This window comes from Arachis hypogaea, chromosome 7 (assembly GCF_003086295.3).
Source record: "Arachis hypogaea cultivar Tifrunner chromosome 7, arahy.Tifrunner.gnm2.J5K5, whole genome shotgun sequence".
Taxonomy (NCBI): domain Eukaryota; kingdom Viridiplantae; phylum Streptophyta; class Magnoliopsida; order Fabales; family Fabaceae; genus Arachis; species Arachis hypogaea.
Window position 1 is genome coordinate 68,348,371 of NC_092042.1, and position 16,749 is coordinate 68,365,119.

A 16,749-nucleotide genomic window follows, 5' to 3' on the forward strand; every position below is an offset into this window, starting at 1 on the left:
ATTAAAAATATTTAATTATCTAATTAACTTTGTAGGCATTCTAATTAAAAACATTTAACTTTAAAAATAAATCCTTTATCTTCGTATGAAATCAAAATTATCGAAAGTTTCGTAGAAACTTTTTGACCGAGCTGCTGAAGGAGAAAGCGTCAGAAATTGTCTGTGCTTCCTAAAACTCCAGTTAGCCGAATTCAAGGAGAAGATGAGCTACATTACCGTTAACTTCTACCAAACAAAAATAACGCCAACGTATAGAGGAGGAGGATATGAACACTTTTTTTGAATTAAATTTTTTATTGAAGTTATGAATGGTAAAAAATCGAAGTCAAAAGTTTAGAAGTTCCATGATTTCTCAATCTCTTCCTCTCACGGCCTTTCTTTCATTTTCTTATGGTTTCGGTCATGAATAGAAGAAATGAAGAAGGTTAAGGATAATAGTGATTTGTGGTGTTTAAGGTTGCGTTAGGTGTCAAGGTTGGATATATACGTATTGCATTAAAGCCACGTTTCATGATTATAAGGGAATGGTTATATGTATTAAAGGGTTACAAGCCACGTTCCCCTGTAACGATGATAATGAATTATTATAAACAAATATATATATATATATATATATATATATATATATATATATATATATATATATATATATATAACAAATCTTTCTTTTTTTTTTCTTCCATGGCTTCGGCCACTTGTTTTTTTTAATAATAATAATAATAATAGTAATAATAATAATAATTTATCTTTATTTTTGGAATATCTCATATTAATAAAAAAATTTTAAAATTTTTAATAAATTTTAAACTTAAAGTATTATAAAATTTATTTAATTACTTTTAAAAAAATAATTTTCTTTAAATACAATAATAAATTATGAATAATTAATTATTTAATTTTTCAAAAATTCGGGATGTTATAAACGTAAGCTATGGCATCCACTTCTACTTTCACACAAATAATAAATTATGAAGGTAGGTGATCCATCTCTTTGCAATCGTACCATAATGCACGACACAATAATCTATAAAGGTGTGTGAAAGTTGCTGCCCCCAACTATAACTGTGAATCTGCTCAAAATTGTGAAGCAGTTGTAGATACTTCTCATGGACATAGGTCGTTGACTTATCAGTGAAGAAGGTAGTACCCAATAAATAAAAGATGTGACACCTAACATATCTCTGAACAGACTTCCAAATGCTAAAGGTTGTTTGTCTCTAATATGACGACGAACCCATGACAGCTTTATGTAAGACATCGAGAAACTACTAACAGTGGGTTCACAGCCAAAAATCATGTAAGACCCAGAATCTTTGAAAAGTCTTATTATGAGCAAGTCTCAAATCCTACAGTTATTTATAGCCTTAATTTCAGAGATTATTTTATTATAGATAATTAAAGCAAGTTTTGATTTATTGAATTTGAGACGAGTTATGATTATTATCCAATTTTATAATTATTGGATTATTTCCTATATTTAAAGTATAAAGTTGATAGTTGTGAAATAATAAGGATTTTATATGATTTGGATTAGATAAGTAATATTTTAAATATTATTACTGCTATTTTAGAAAATGAAGAAATTAAGTATATTATTTCTAATTATTTGATTTGGGCATTTTTATTGAAAATAATTCGTAAAATTGATGAGCAAATGGTATTTTCTATATACAATTAGTGTTGGATTTAATTTGGGTTTCAATTACTATATTATTTCCAATTTTAGGTGAAATTACCATAATGCCCTTAACCCTAATTTTCAAAAATGAAACCCTAACCCAATGACCCGTTACCCGACCCGGTTCCTTCACCCACACTCAGCAGCAGCAGCTGCTGCCCCTCTACCCTTGACACACACACACACACCCGCGGAGACAACAGGGAAAGGAAGAACGAAAAACAAACAAAGGGGAAGGGGGATAAGCAAGGGAAGCGATCAGTGGAGAGGGAGACAGGGAACTGCGGCGGGAGAAGGACTTGGCGCCGCCGCTGTTTCTGTGTTCCCCAACGGCGCTGCTGCACACGAGCCGGAGAAGCTCGTCCCTGCTGAACCGCCGCCACCACCACAAGGGTTTTGTTGCCGCCACTTGTGCCACCGAGGGCGATCACGAAGAGAGAGAGAGAAGGAGATCGGGCAGGAACAGGGGACCGAGGGCGGGGGAGCGCAACAGGGGAGGCCATTGCCGCCTGTCACCGTCGCGTGCCTCTGCTGCGTCACCACCGCGCCTTGCCTCGCCGCCGTTGACCTCTCCATAGTCCACTGCCGCCGGAGCTCATGCCATCGCCGATTGAGCACCACGAAGAACAGCGCCGCGTGAATCAGAGAAAGGAGATGCCTTTCTGTCTCTGCTCCTGGGTTTTGGATTCTGACCAGGCGCCACTGCCGCTGTGGAGTTAGTGTTGCTCTGGTCTTGTCCTGACTCCATTGGAATCCGCCGTGCCCAGACAAGCCGCCGCTGTGCTCCTTGCTGCAGTATCGCTGCTGTTGCTCATCTTCCGGAGCTGCAGCTGCTGGGGTTCTCCACCGGTCTGATCTGAGGGAGAGGAGAAGCGATCGGAAGAGCAGGCACGGAGCTATTGCCGCTGCTGCCAGCTCCTAGATGCCATTCAAGCCGCCGCTCCTGCCGCCGTCGCCGGAGAAGTATGCCGGTAAGGGTTTTAATTTGCGGTTTTGGTCATTTTGGATCTTGAGGAGGTTTTGATGCTGCGCGATTTTTATAGTTGATCCACCGGAGCTTCTGGCCGCCACCAGAGCTGTTGCCGGGGGCCGGTTCAAAATCGCAGCTGCTTTGTGTTGTTATTCCGGTAAGAGATTATGTTTCGAAAAGCCTCGTGTTAGTATTTTGTTGTGTATAGTTGATGAATATGAATTCTAATAGCGTGGGGTCGAGTTCTGATTATTGTATGTTGCGATTAGTGTTGCTATGGTTATTGCGAATGTGGCTTGAAGCTGAGGTTGCAGTTGTTGTTGATTTCGGGTTGAGGCGGAAAGGACTCTGTGACGCGTTTGGGTTATGGAATTGCGTTTTGAGGTAGGGGCGCTTTCCAAAAACTATGTTTTATGTATTGGAATTATTACATATGGATACTGATGTGAGATAATGTATTCGGTGATTGTATAATCCTTATGTGATGTTGATTATCCTGGATGTATGTAATTATATGTTGAACGGATTATTATTTGGTTTTGATGAATGGATTGTTGCGTGGTTTTGTGAAACGAGATGCTTTTGAAGTTGATTCTTTTAAAGCTTTGAAATCTGGTTTAATCCGTTGTGAATTGATTTGAGTTGAGTTGATTTTCTGGGTAATGTGGAAAGTAGAACGCACTTTTAAATTCAGCCTGGTTTACTTTAATTGACTTGGTTTTGGACAAATGATTTGTTATTAAGCTGTTTCTTTAAAGCCTTGGAAATGAGTTATATCGATTGATATTGAGTTGATTTTTAAATGGTATCCTTGAGATACGCCACTGAGGCGATTGTTGGATTTAGCTTGTTTTAAATTGATTTCTGGTTTTGAGCTGTTGAAAAGGAATGAGAAATGGTTTAGTTGGGACCCGAACCGGGTGGCAAAAGTCCAAGTTTTAGGGGAGGTGCTGCCGAAATTTCTACAAAATCCTACAATTGTTTGTAAGGTTATTTAAAAGGGTTGGAATTGAGAAATTGTATGATTTGATTTACTAAAAGGATATTTATGTTTTCAAGCTTAATTTATTTGATGAACCTTATACGTTGAGTTCGGCTTATTTAGAACTGAACTATTTTTACCGTTTGAATCACTGAAGGAAAGAATGATGCTCCAATATCGATTTTAAAATAAAAAGGAGTTTTTAGTGATTTCAAAGGAACCTAGACTTTTGATTGATTAATCAAGTTTGAGGCATTTTGGAAGAGTTAGAAAAATGGGTTCTAAAAAGAAACTTGAAAGTGGTTTGATTCAAATGAACCGGTTTCGTTTCAAATGAGTTGATTTTTGGACCGGGTTGTAACTTGTGATTTGGTATGGCCGGTTTTATAGTAAATTCAGTTTTATTTACTTGAACCGAGAAATCTATGATTTTAAGAGTTTCAATGAATTTTAAGGAATTGATATAGGTTGACCTTCCCTAAAGACTTGGGACTCTGCCGAGAAACTTTTGTTATAAAATCCCATTGTTGGATGGGTGATTTTGAATGCTTTGAAATAAATCCTTAACTTGCCATGGTTTTGGAAGTTTTGGAAAGAGAATGCCGAGAGTGGCTTTGTTTTAAAAAGGGAACTCACTTTGAGAAAAATTTGGCTTATGAGCCTGAGATGATTTGAGAAAATGAGATCCTTTAAAGCCAAGGCTGAAAAGAGTTGAAATTTGATTTCAAAGTGAAATGGCTTGAGAAAAGTGAGTTATAGCTTAAATGCCGGTTTTATGAATTTGATGATGTTGAATGATGGAAGTACTGTTTTTGTTATGGGCCAGAATGGCTGTGTATGATTATGAATATTGGCTGGTTCTGGATTGAACCGTGAGCCGGAATGGCTGTGTGTGATATTGATTTATGGCTGATTGCCGAACGAGTTATAAGTCGTATGGCTGGCTATGAATTATGAATTTAAGCCGAAGGGCTGTATTTATTGATAAATTGGTTGGTTCTGAATTGAACCGTGAGCCGGATGGCTGAGATGGATGGTGATCCATGATTGAATATAAATGCATGTATGCAATTGAATGATTTGTGGAATTAAGCCGAATGGCTGAGATGAAAGTTGTAAGCGAGTATGCTTGTGTTTTCTCTCTGTTGTAAGGGTGACAGGGCACCGATACCCTCTAATGGCGACAGGGCGCAGATACCCTCTAATGGCGACAGGGCGCAGATACCCTCTAATGGCGACAGGGCGCAGATACCCTCTAATGGCGACAGGGCGCAAATACCCTCTAATGATAATAATGCGCAACAGAGAGACTGTGTCCGGGTTAGCTACCGGACACGTCGGGTTGGCTTGGTAACCGACAGATGATATCATCAGCCACTAGGGACAGGCATGCATCATATGCATCTATGTGTCATTGTTTGGGTATGCATATTGTACTTGGTTTGCCTATGTGATTAATTGCTAATTGTTCTACTTGCAATAACTGTTTGTTTGTGTTTGCATCTTCCTACTTGTATTTGCACCTGGAACTCTGTTGGACTGTGATGATTGGTTGTGGTTGGATTGTTTGGGCCTAGGGCTATGGTTGAATGAGATGGACCGATGGTTGATTTCGGTTTTCGTGGTTCTGGTTTGGAATAAGATATGAAAGGTTATTTTGGTTCAGTATAGATAAACCTTTTTGAAATGTTTTGATGTTTTGAAAATTGAACGGTTCCTCTTTCAGAAAAGATTTCTGACTTTACTTTATTTGTAAAATGTTGTTTTTGAAAAGAGGCATAGGACGGTTATTAATCACTGGTGCGGTTATCTTCATGTATCCTATTACAGTAATTCCTAAAAACCCTCTACTAAGAACCCTTTCGAGGATGATGTTCTCACCCCTTACAATTTTTCCCCTTTCAGGATTTGGGCGCAGAAGTTATGAAGAGTTTATTTAGTTGTTGTTGAGATACTCTGTATTGCTTTAGATTATTATTTTTGTACCCTCGCCTTTATCTTGATATATTCTGTAAGAGGGGTAGGGATTGTATTGGTTAATGTCTGTAATATTATTTATATATATGTATGTATATATATGGATGTACTCTTTATGAGTTTTTGTAAGTTGTATGGTTTCTATGGATGTACGTTATCGAACGAAAGCATTTTTTGGGAACGGTATTTGCGGTTTAAAGTTTCAAACAGGCTCATATTTTAGTATTAAATAGTATAAGTGTCGTCGTAATGTCTGAGCTATCAGAGTTGCGCAGCCGGAAGCGTGAGCTTTGGTAGTTAGGGTGTTACATTATGGTATCAGAGCAGTTCTTCCTGTAGAGCCTGAGGAATGGACTGACTATGCTTCAATTGCATATTCTGAGCGTTTGTCATGTATTAGGTCTTGTCGAATGACGAGAATTAGAGCTTTATGCACATGACGATCTATTGATTAACGTTGTTAGTCTTCCGTTGCATAATTTCTGATATTAAGTTTGGCCGGCTTAATACTAGTAAGTTATGTACATGAAAGCACTAATGAGTTATCATAGATAATATGCGAGTTTTGAGCAAAGCGAATCACGGGTTTTGGAACGTTGGAAACTATTTCTCGAGGCTATTCAGTTGTGTGTTTTGGATTTTGTTCGAGTCGACCTGTTCTTTCATAGCCTAACTTGGAGTTCTTGTTTGCTACTTCCCTTGAAAAGTAATTTGATGTTTCCACTCTATTTCTCTATTCATATGCATTCTTGTTTGATCTCAATTGCATATGCTTGTTTGAAATCCTTGTTGTATCTATCTTCCTCTGTTTGAGTCCTTCTTGATTCCAATATTCCTTGACATAGCTTTGAACTTGTCTTGACGTGCTGTGACTTTTAACTCTGGGTTCTGATTTCATTCTTAAAGAATTTGTTGATTCGGTTTTCCTCTTATTTGACATTTATTACAGCTAATTTTGAGATTTTCACAAAAGTTGTTGTTGATTTGATATATACTTATCTACACATTTGGAACTTGAAAGATTTCTCATACAGTTTAATGATTATTTATTTCTAATACATCGCCTGTGCGTTTACTGGTTTACGGAACTACATTTACCTTAAATTACAATTTGACTTTCTAGTAATTTTACTATAGTTCCAATGCACATCTTCATTTGATTAAGTATTTGGATATTTTTCAAAATTTTGGAAAGGAAAGCTTTTTTTTTTCACTTTTATCCCAGTTGAGTCTCATTTGATAAACTTTACTTAATTTATTTCGAATTGAGTTTGATTTAGCATACTACATGGTTTATGCCACTGTTGTTCTTTTGAAAATGTTGGACTCATAGCTTTCTTCTTATGAACGGACTAAATTCTTTGTTAAACCTATCATCTCTATCAATGTCATACTTGATTTTGTTTTTAACTAATTTCTTACATCTTGTGAAATTATCATTAATCTTGGTTTTTCCAATCTCGTGAATCTCATTCTTATGTGAGTTAGCTTGATTCGTTTCAAAATAGTGCATCATTTATATATCCTCTCATTATCTTTACAAAAGTTTTTAGTTAAAGATTTATTCTTGAGAAATTACTAATGATTGAGTTGTCTTTTCCTACGACTTTTCTTTTGGGTCAATTGGAAGCTTGTTGGATGTTTCACGACTAGTGAAATCTTGTTTGAACTACCTTGATTTAAAACCCTCTCTTGCATGGCCTGACTCTTTTTAAGTACATCATAATTTTCTTGAATATCCTTCTGAGATGGTGATTTCAAGTATACTTTTGGAGTCTTGTTTTGAACCTTTTAAAGAAGTTTTGAATTCTCTTTGAAGAAGTTCTAAATGGAATTTATTTTCTATTGCTTGATTGAGATTGAAAACCATTGTTCGATTTGTGACAAAATTGTTTTAAAATTGACATGCGCTATTTTAAATGAGGTTCTAAAAAGTTCCCTTGTTTAATGGAAACCTGTTTGTTTGTAACACACCGCTTGTTTCCTTACCAGATTGTAAGCAAAATTTTTACCTCGGGATTTCTTTTCTAAAAAGAGTTTAACCTCCTCTTTTGTTCTCGCTATAAATGTTATACACGCTTGTTTGAATATGTATTTTGAGGATTTTTGAACGAGCATTTGATTTCTCTTCCGAGTTTTATGATCGCTTTTGATTAAGATTGTACACCTAACTATCTTCCAAAATAGTTGAGGAAATACTTTTGCTCTTAGCCAAAATCTGTGTACAGTTTGTTTTAAAATTCTACATGATCTGTTTCAACATGAAATTGTATTAAAGCAAAGCCACGTTTACGTTTTTGTTACTCTTTTGAAGGATGTTTATTGCTTAACCTTCTTTTAAACTGCGAGGCGACTTTCTTGCAAGTTTTCGATTCTTTTATGAACAATGTATTCGGGAGTATTTCTAATCGTGCTCTTGAGTTCTGTGATCTTTGTCTTGGGTTTGAAATATTATCTTCTGTAAACCTCATATTTCATCGACTCAGTTTGAGTTTGTTTCAAACTGATGCGCTGGTTTTCTTGTTGATCCTATTGAACTTCTTTGATCCAAGGGTTATCTTTGAAGTTGTCAATTGATTTATTTCTAGCAAACTTCATTACTTGAGCATCCTTGTTTATCTGGAATTGGATATATTCTTTCTAATCTATGAGTACTATCCTTGATATCATTTCTCCTTGCTAGAATCTTGTATCCTTCTGAGTAGACTCGAGAATTGTTTTGATATCACGTGCGATTTGTAGACACAGTAACACGATACGTTAGTTCTTTAAGACGTGATACATATGCGGAAGTTGAAGCGGTAGGTGTGCAACGTGTGAGTTGTGGGCGTTTTGTCCCTTGCGAACGGGTTTGTGGTTGTCAGGCTTGTGATCAAATTTGGGGTTTGTAAAGTGCTTGATGGAGTTGGAAAGTTGGAACTTTGAGGTTGATATGAGATTAGTGTGCAGAGGATTGAGCACGTCGTTTTAACTCCATCCTGTTTGATAGCCTTTGATGCCTTGCCCTTCTGTCACATGATTGAACCATGTTATCTTTTGCATTGAGCCTACCTTGCAATGTATGCTTTTCAGTCACACTCCTACCTTTACATCCTTATGCTTATGACAATCAAAGTATTTGAAAATCGTATATATGATTATATTTTGAGATATTTTTGCTTCTTCCTTAAATGTGTTCAAGGGTGAACTGTTATGGAATTTCTTTCATTTTGTATCAATTTTCGAGGGCGAAAATTTTTATAAGGTGGGTAGAATGTAAGACCCAGAATCTTTGAAAAGTCTTATTATGAGCAAGTCTCAAATCCTACAGTTATTTATAGCCTTAATTTCAGAGATTATTTTATTATAGATAATTAAAGCAAGTTTTGATTTATTGAATTTGAGACGAGTTATGATTATTATCCAATTTTATAATTATTGGATTATTTCCTATATTTAAAGTATAAAGTTGATAGTTGTGAAATAATAAGGATTTTATATGATTTGGATTAGATAAGTAATATTTTAAATATTATTACTGCTATTTTAGAAAATGAAGAAATTAAGTATATTATTTCTAATTATTTGATTTGGGCATTTTTATTGAAAATAATTCGTAAAATTGATGAGCAAATGGTATTTTCTATATACAATTAGTGTTGGATTTAATTTGGGTTTCAATTACTATATTATTTCCAATTTTAGGTGAAATTACCATAATGCCCTTAACCCTAATTTTCAAAAATGAAACCCTAACCCAATGACCCGTTACCCGACCCGGTTCCTTCACCCACACTCAGCAGCAGCAGCTGCTGCCCCTCTACCCTTGACACACACACACACACCCGCGGAGACAACAGGGAAAGGAAGAACGAAAAACAAACAAAGGGGAAGGGGGATAAGCAAGGGAAGCGATCAGTGGAGAGGGAGACAGGGAACTGCGGCGGGAGAAGGACTTGGCGCCGCCGCTGTTTCTGTGTTCCCCAACGGCGCTGCTGCACACGAGCCGGAGAAGCTCGTCCCTGCTGAACCGCCGCCACCACCACAAGGGTTTTGTTGCCGCCACTTGTGCCACCGAGGGCGATCACGAAGAGAGAGAGAGAAGGAGATCGGGCAGGAACAGGGGACCGAGGGCGGGGGAGCGCAACAGGGGAGGCCATTGCCGCCTGTCACCGTCGCGTGCCTCTGCTGCGTCACCACCGCGCCTTGCCTCGCCGCCGTTGACCTCTCCATAGTCCACTGCCGCCGGAGCTCATGCCATCGCCGATTGAGCACCACGAAGAACAGCGCCGCGTGAATCAGAGAAAGGAGATGCCTTTCTGTCTCTGCTCCTGGGTTTTGGATTCTGACCAGGCGCCACTGCCGCTGTGGAGTTAGTGTTGCTCTGGTCTTGTCCTGACTCCATTGGAATCCGCCGTGCCCAGACAAGCCGCCGCTGTGCTCCTTGCTGCAGTATCGCTGCTGTTGCTCATCTTCCGGAGCTGCAGCTGCTGGGGTTCTCCACCGGTCTGATCTGAGGGAGAGGAGAAGCGATCGGAAGAGCAGGCACGGAGCTATTGCCGCTGCTGCCAGCTCCTAGATGCCATTCAAGCCGCCGCTCCTGCCGCCGTCGCCGGAGAAGTATGCCGGTAAGGGTTTTAATTTGCGGTTTTGGTCATTTTGGATCTTGAGGAGGTTTTGATGCTGCGCGATTTTTATAGTTGATCCACCGGAGCTTCTGGCCGCCACCAGAGCTGTTGCCGGGGGCCGGTTCAAAATCGCAGCTGCTTTGTGTTGTTATTCCGGTAAGAGATTATGTTTCGAAAAGCCTCGTGTTAGTATTTTGTTGTGTATAGTTGATGAATATGAATTCTAATAGCGTGGGGTCGAGTTCTGATTATTGTATGTTGCGATTAGTGTTGCTATGGTTATTGCGAATGTGGCTTGAAGCTGAGGTTGCAGTTGTTGTTGATTTCGGGTTGAGGCGGAAAGGACTCTGTGACGCGTTTGGGTTATGGAATTGCGTTTTGAGGTAGGGGCGCTTTCCAAAAACTATGTTTTATGTATTGGAATTATTACATATGGATACTGATGTGAGATAATGTATTCGGTGATTGTATAATCCTTATGTGATGTTGATTATCCTGGATGTATGTAATTATATGTTGAACGGATTATTATTTGGTTTTGATGAATGGATTGTTGCGTGGTTTTGTGAAACGAGATGCTTTTGAAGTTGATTCTTTTAAAGCTTTGAAATCTGGTTTAATCCGTTGTGAATTGATTTGAGTTGAGTTGATTTTCTGGGTAATGTGGAAAGTAGAACGCACTTTTAAATTCAGCCTGGTTTACTTTAATTGACTTGGTTTTGGACAAATGATTTGTTATTAAGCTGTTTCTTTAAAGCCTTGGAAATGAGTTATATCGATTGATATTGAGTTGATTTTTAAATGGTATCCTTGAGATACGCCACTGAGGCGATTGTTGGATTTAGCTTGTTTTAAATTGATTTCTGGTTTTGAGCTGTTGAAAAGGAATGAGAAATGGTTTAGTTGGGACCCGAACCGGGTGGCAAAAGTCCAAGTTTTAGGGGAGGTGCTGCCGAAATTTCTACAAAATCCTACAATTGTTTGTAAGGTTATTTAAAAGGGTTGGAATTGAGAAATTGTATGATTTGATTTACTAAAAGGATATTTATGTTTTCAAGCTTAATTTATTTGATGAACCTTATACGTTGAGTTCGGCTTATTTAGAACTGAACTATTTTTACCGTTTGAATCACTGAAGGAAAGAATGATGCTCCAATATCGATTTTAAAATAAAAAGGAGTTTTTAGTGATTTCAAAGGAACCTAGACTTTTGATTGATTAATCAAGTTTGAGGCATTTTGGAAGAGTTAGAAAAATGGGTTCTAAAAAGAAACTTGAAAGTGGTTTGATTCAAATGAACCGGTTTCGTTTCAAATGAGTTGATTTTTGGACCGGGTTGTAACTTGTGATTTGGTATGGCCGGTTTTATAGTAAATTCAGTTTTATTTACTTGAACCGAGAAATCTATGATTTTAAGAGTTTCAATGAATTTTAAGGAATTGATATAGGTTGACCTTCCCTAAAGACTTGGGACTCTGCCGAGAAACTTTTGTTATAAAATCCCATTGTTGGATGGGTGATTTTGAATGCTTTGAAATAAATCCTTAACTTGCCATGGTTTTGGAAGTTTTGGAAAGAGAATGCCGAGAGTGGCTTTGTTTTAAAAAGGGAACTCACTTTGAGAAAAATTTGGCTTATGAGCCTGAGATGATTTGAGAAAATGAGATCCTTTAAAGCCAAGGCTGAAAAGAGTTGAAATTTGATTTCAAAGTGAAATGGCTTGAGAAAAGTGAGTTATAGCTTAAATGCCGGTTTTATGAATTTGATGATGTTGAATGATGGAAGTACTGTTTTTGTTATGGGCCAGAATGGCTGTGTATGATTATGAATATTGGCTGGTTCTGGATTGAACCGTGAGCCGGAATGGCTGTGTGTGATATTGATTTATGGCTGATTGCCGAACGAGTTATAAGCCGTATGGCTGGCTATGAATTATGAATTTAAGCCGAAGGGCTGTATTTATTGATAAATTGGTTGGTTCTGAATTGAACCGTGAGTCGGATGGCTGAGATGGATGGTGATCCATGATTGAATATAAATGCATGTATGCAATTGAATGATTTGTGGAATTAAGCCGAATGGCTGAGATGAAAGTTGTAAGCGAGTATGCTTGTGTTTTCTCTCTGTTGTAAGGGTGACAGGGCACCGATACCCTCTAATGGCGACAGGGCGCAGATACCCTCTAATGGCGACAGGGCGCAGATACCCTCTAATGGCGACAGGGCGCAAATACCCTCTAATGATAATAATGCGCAACAGAGAGACTGTGTCCGGGTTAGCTACCGGACACGTCGGGTTGGCTTGGTAACCGACAGATGATATCATCAGCCACTAGGGACAGGCATGCATCATATGCATCTATGTGTCATTGTTTGGGTATGCATATTGTACTTGGTTTGCCTATGTGATTAATTGCTAATTGTTCTACTTGCAATAACTGTTTGTTTGTGTTTGCATCTTCCTACTTGTATTTGCACCTGGAACTCTGTTGGACTGTGATGATTGGTTGTGGTTGGATTGTTTGGGCCTAGGGCTGTGGTTGAATGAGATGGACCGATGGTTGATTTCGGTTTTCGTGGTTCTGGTTTGGAATAAGATATGAAAGGTTATTTTGGTTCAGTATAGATAAACCTTTTTGAAATGTTTTGATGTTTTGAAAATTGAACGGTTCCTCTTTCAGAAAAGATTTCTGACTTTACTTTATTTGTAAAATGTTGTTTTTGAAAAGAGGCATAGGACGGTTATTAATCACTGGTGCGGTTATCTTCATGTATCCTATTACAGTAATTCCTAAAAACCCTCTACTGAGAACCCTTTCGAGGATGATGTTCTCACCCCTTACAATTTTTCCCCTTTCAGGATTTGGGCGCAGAAGTTATGAAGAGTTTATTTAGTTGTTGTTGAGATACTCTGTATTGCTTTAGATTATTATTTTTGTACCCTCGCCTTTATCTTGATATATTCTGTAAGAGGGGTAGGGATTGTATTGGTTAATGTCTGTAATATTATTTATATATATGTATGTATATATATGGATGTACTCTTTATGAGTTTTTGTAAGTTGTATGGTTTCTATGGATGTACGTTATCGAACGAAAGCATTTTTTGGGAACGGTATTTGCAGTTTAAAGTTTCAAACAGGCTCATATTTTAGTATTAAATAGTATAAGTGTCGTCGTAATGTCTGAGCTATCAGAGTTGCGCAGCCGGAAGCGTGAGCTTTGGTAGTTAGGGTGTTACAAATCACCATGCTATAGTTGACCAAGAAGTCATGACTACTATCCGTCTATCTGGTCATAACATGTCCATCAACTGGTACGAAAGTGAGTCTCTGACCTCTATCTTTACACAAGAGTAGTTAGCAACGCAACATGTCCTCTGATCTCCCCAATTTTTGAGACCTGGTAGAACCCAATTGCCCGTAAGGCATCATCAACTATCAGATGCCACATTTTCAAAAGATCAAATTTACGGGACAGAAGATTTTTGTTAGCCTAGTCCAATTAAAATATCTGTATTAATGTCTGAAAAATAATATTATTATATCATATAAAAAAATTATTTAACAACTATATTGTTCATTAATTATTTTGAAAAATTTATTTATTAACAATTATATTATTTATTAATTTAAATAAATACTTATTCAAATAAAACAATATTATTTTTAAAAAATATAATATTATTAAAGAAAACTTTACAAAATAATATTTATTATCAATTATATTATTTGTTACATTCAATAATTATAAATTAAAATAAAAATATTATAACAGAAAATAAAAATATAGTGACAAAAAATTCAAAAATTTATTTATTAATTGTATTAAATACTTATTAAAATAAAATAGTGTTATATCTAAAAAATGATAATATTATAACAGAAACTCAAAAAATAAATTTTTTTATTAATTATATTATTTGTTACTTTTAATAATTATTAATTAAAATAAAATAATATTAAAACAGAAAATAAAATTATAATAACAGAAAAAAAGAAAAATTTATTTATTAACATTTATAATATTTGTTAATTTTAATAAATACTTATTAAAATAAAATAATATTATTTTCAAAAATCAGAATATTATAACAAAAATTCAAAAAATAATATTTATTATTAAATATATTATTTATTAAATAATTAATTTTAATTATTATAAATTCAAATAAAATAATATTATGGCAAAAATTAAAAGGATATTAACAAAAAATCCGATAAAAAAGTATTTGTTAATATTTTATTATTTTTAATAAATACTTATTAATATAAAATAATATTTTCTCCGAAAAATCATAAAGTTCGGAAAATAATATTTATTGTTAGTTATATTATTTATTTAGTAATTATAAACTCAAATAAAATAATCAGATCACAGAAAATAAAATTATAATAACAGAAAATCCGAAAAATAATTATTTCTCAAAAATTTACTGATGAACTTAAAATAATATCATGACAGAAAAATAATTTACAAAAAAATTAATAATAACCGAAAAAATTTACAACTTAAATTTATATTACTAAATTAACGTTAACAAAATAAACAGTAACAAACTAATATAAACAAAATAAATGGTAACAAACTAACTGAAAATAATAAATTTACATAATTATGATGTTTTAAATAATTGTTAATATGTTTTGTCGGCAACGTATAATTTATATCATTTTTGCTAAATACATCTATAATTTATTTATGCATACTACTCTCACTCTGAATATACTATTTACTCTCACTTTCACTCTTAACACACTATTTTGATAGAGTCAAAACACACACACACTCTTAATCTCTCTTAAAAAATTTACTAAAATCACAATCACAATGAACACCAAAGCCTTAGCCCCCCACCCTATTTTAAAGATTCCAAATTATTATTGTAAAGCTGTTTTTGGAGCATGCTTGTCTCCTGCATACAAACAAGTTTTAAAAGTGGTTAACACACAAGAGACGTGCTGATTAGTTTGCACCAAGTGGCGAATCCCTGTGAAGAATCTTTAGAAAAGCTACAACGACTCTATGAAAAGTAATAAACACACAGGAGCATGTTGCTGCTATTATGACAAGTGGCAAATCTCTGTCAAAAATATAATAAATCTCTGCGATAAATTTCTGCAAAAAATAACACACAAAAAAGTGTTGGCGTTGTCGTGCCACGTCGAAGAATCTCTGATAAAGCTGCATCGAAATAAAGCACTATGAAAGGTGTGTGTTGTTTCCATCATCTTTAAATCTTCAAAGTGTTACAAAACACTCCAAATATTAATATTCAATGAAAACACCATTATTTTTTATATTAAAAATAATTTCTATTTTTAAGACATATTTTAGCAAAATTTATATTTATTTATTTAGACTAGATGCTACTATATTGTGGAAGGATATATAATATTTCTTCTCATAGTCTTATGTGAACACCATTTTCTGGGTTTTGAAGTTAAAAATGTGCTATCATAAATTCTACCAACAATATTCATTGCACCCTCGCAATCAAAACCCCTAACATTTCGAACAAAGGCGGCATTCAAAAGAGCAACTTACATTCACAATCATCATCATAAATATTTTTGAAAAATTTTCACGTGTTTCAATCGCTTTACTAATACATTGGTATGACAAGTACGGTTAGGTAACCAATTAAAATTTTGTTGTGTTTAATATTGTGTAATGACAAAAAGACTGTGAAAGGACACCTAAAAGACGGCTAAAGGTAATCCTCAAAGAAAGCTTATTTAGTGAGGTAGCTGAATTAGAGTAAGTTTGTGGTGGCTCTTGGCTAATGGGCTTTGTTCATATGGGCCTTTTTTTGGAATAACTTACTTCTTTTGATTAATGGTTGAGAATGTGTAGCCTAAACTGTATTATGGATTTGAAAAAAAAATGTGAAATAAAAGAGTAATAACTAATTAGATTTGTACTGTATTGTGTATATGACATTGTCGACTGTTATGGGAGATTGGAAGGTTAGGAAAGTGTCTCAGAAAGAGGAAGGTGTAATTTTGGTGTCCCCTTAGATGTTCCTCAACGGAACACAATGTTGAGAAGCGTAATTGCTATGCTGAGTTTTGGCATCTTCCCAAGAAAAAGAGTTAATTTGAAGATATTCCAGCAGCTGACTCCTCTCCCCGGTTACCTTCTCTCCGGTGGCTGACTCCTTGTGTTGTCATCTCCCTCCACTATTGAAGCAGCAAGGTTCGCATCTGGTAGGGTCTTGGATTCAATCAAGGAGTGTCGTAGGATTATGTGCATCAGGATTGGGGAGGTAGGTTTCATTAGGAGGGAGTGTAGTTATTGTAAATGCATTTTTGTTTTTAAATCGTAGTTATCTTTTGGGTTTGTTTCTGGGTTGGGTCGGTCTTCGGCGACCCTGCCCAATGCCTTAATAAAAAAACTGTATTTTTTTAAAAATATGATTGTTGGAGCAATAGTACACGAACTTACAAAGAGGGGGATTACTGACGTGGTGGCTTTTGGGTCTTTCACTTCTGTGTTTATGTCGATTGAATTGGTTCATCGGGTCGATGTAGCCA

General features: G+C 35.8%; 2 protein-coding genes across 2 annotated transcripts; both read left to right on the forward strand.

Annotated features, from left to right (window-relative positions):
• The first annotated feature begins 1,767 nt into the window (after positions 1-1,767).
• Positions 1,768-5,736, forward strand: LOC140174505 (uncharacterized). Its single transcript, XM_072199548.1, has 5 exons — positions 1,768-2,649; positions 2,722-2,805; positions 2,918-3,032; positions 4,783-5,052; positions 5,536-5,736. Exons 1-4 carry the CDS (start codon positions 2,601-2,603, stop codon positions 4,982-4,984), a joined length of 450 nt encoding a protein of 149 aa, XP_072055649.1. The 5' UTR covers positions 1,768-2,600; the 3' UTR covers positions 4,985-5,052; positions 5,536-5,736.
• A 3,596-nt stretch (positions 5,737-9,332) lies between these two features.
• Positions 9,333-13,274, forward strand: LOC140174506 (uncharacterized). Its single transcript, XM_072199549.1, has 5 exons — positions 9,333-10,214; positions 10,287-10,370; positions 10,483-10,597; positions 12,348-12,590; positions 13,074-13,274. Exons 1-4 carry the CDS (start codon positions 10,166-10,168, stop codon positions 12,520-12,522), a joined length of 423 nt encoding a protein of 140 aa, XP_072055650.1. The 5' UTR covers positions 9,333-10,165; the 3' UTR covers positions 12,523-12,590; positions 13,074-13,274.
• The last annotated feature ends 3,475 nt before the right edge of the window (positions 13,275-16,749 follow it).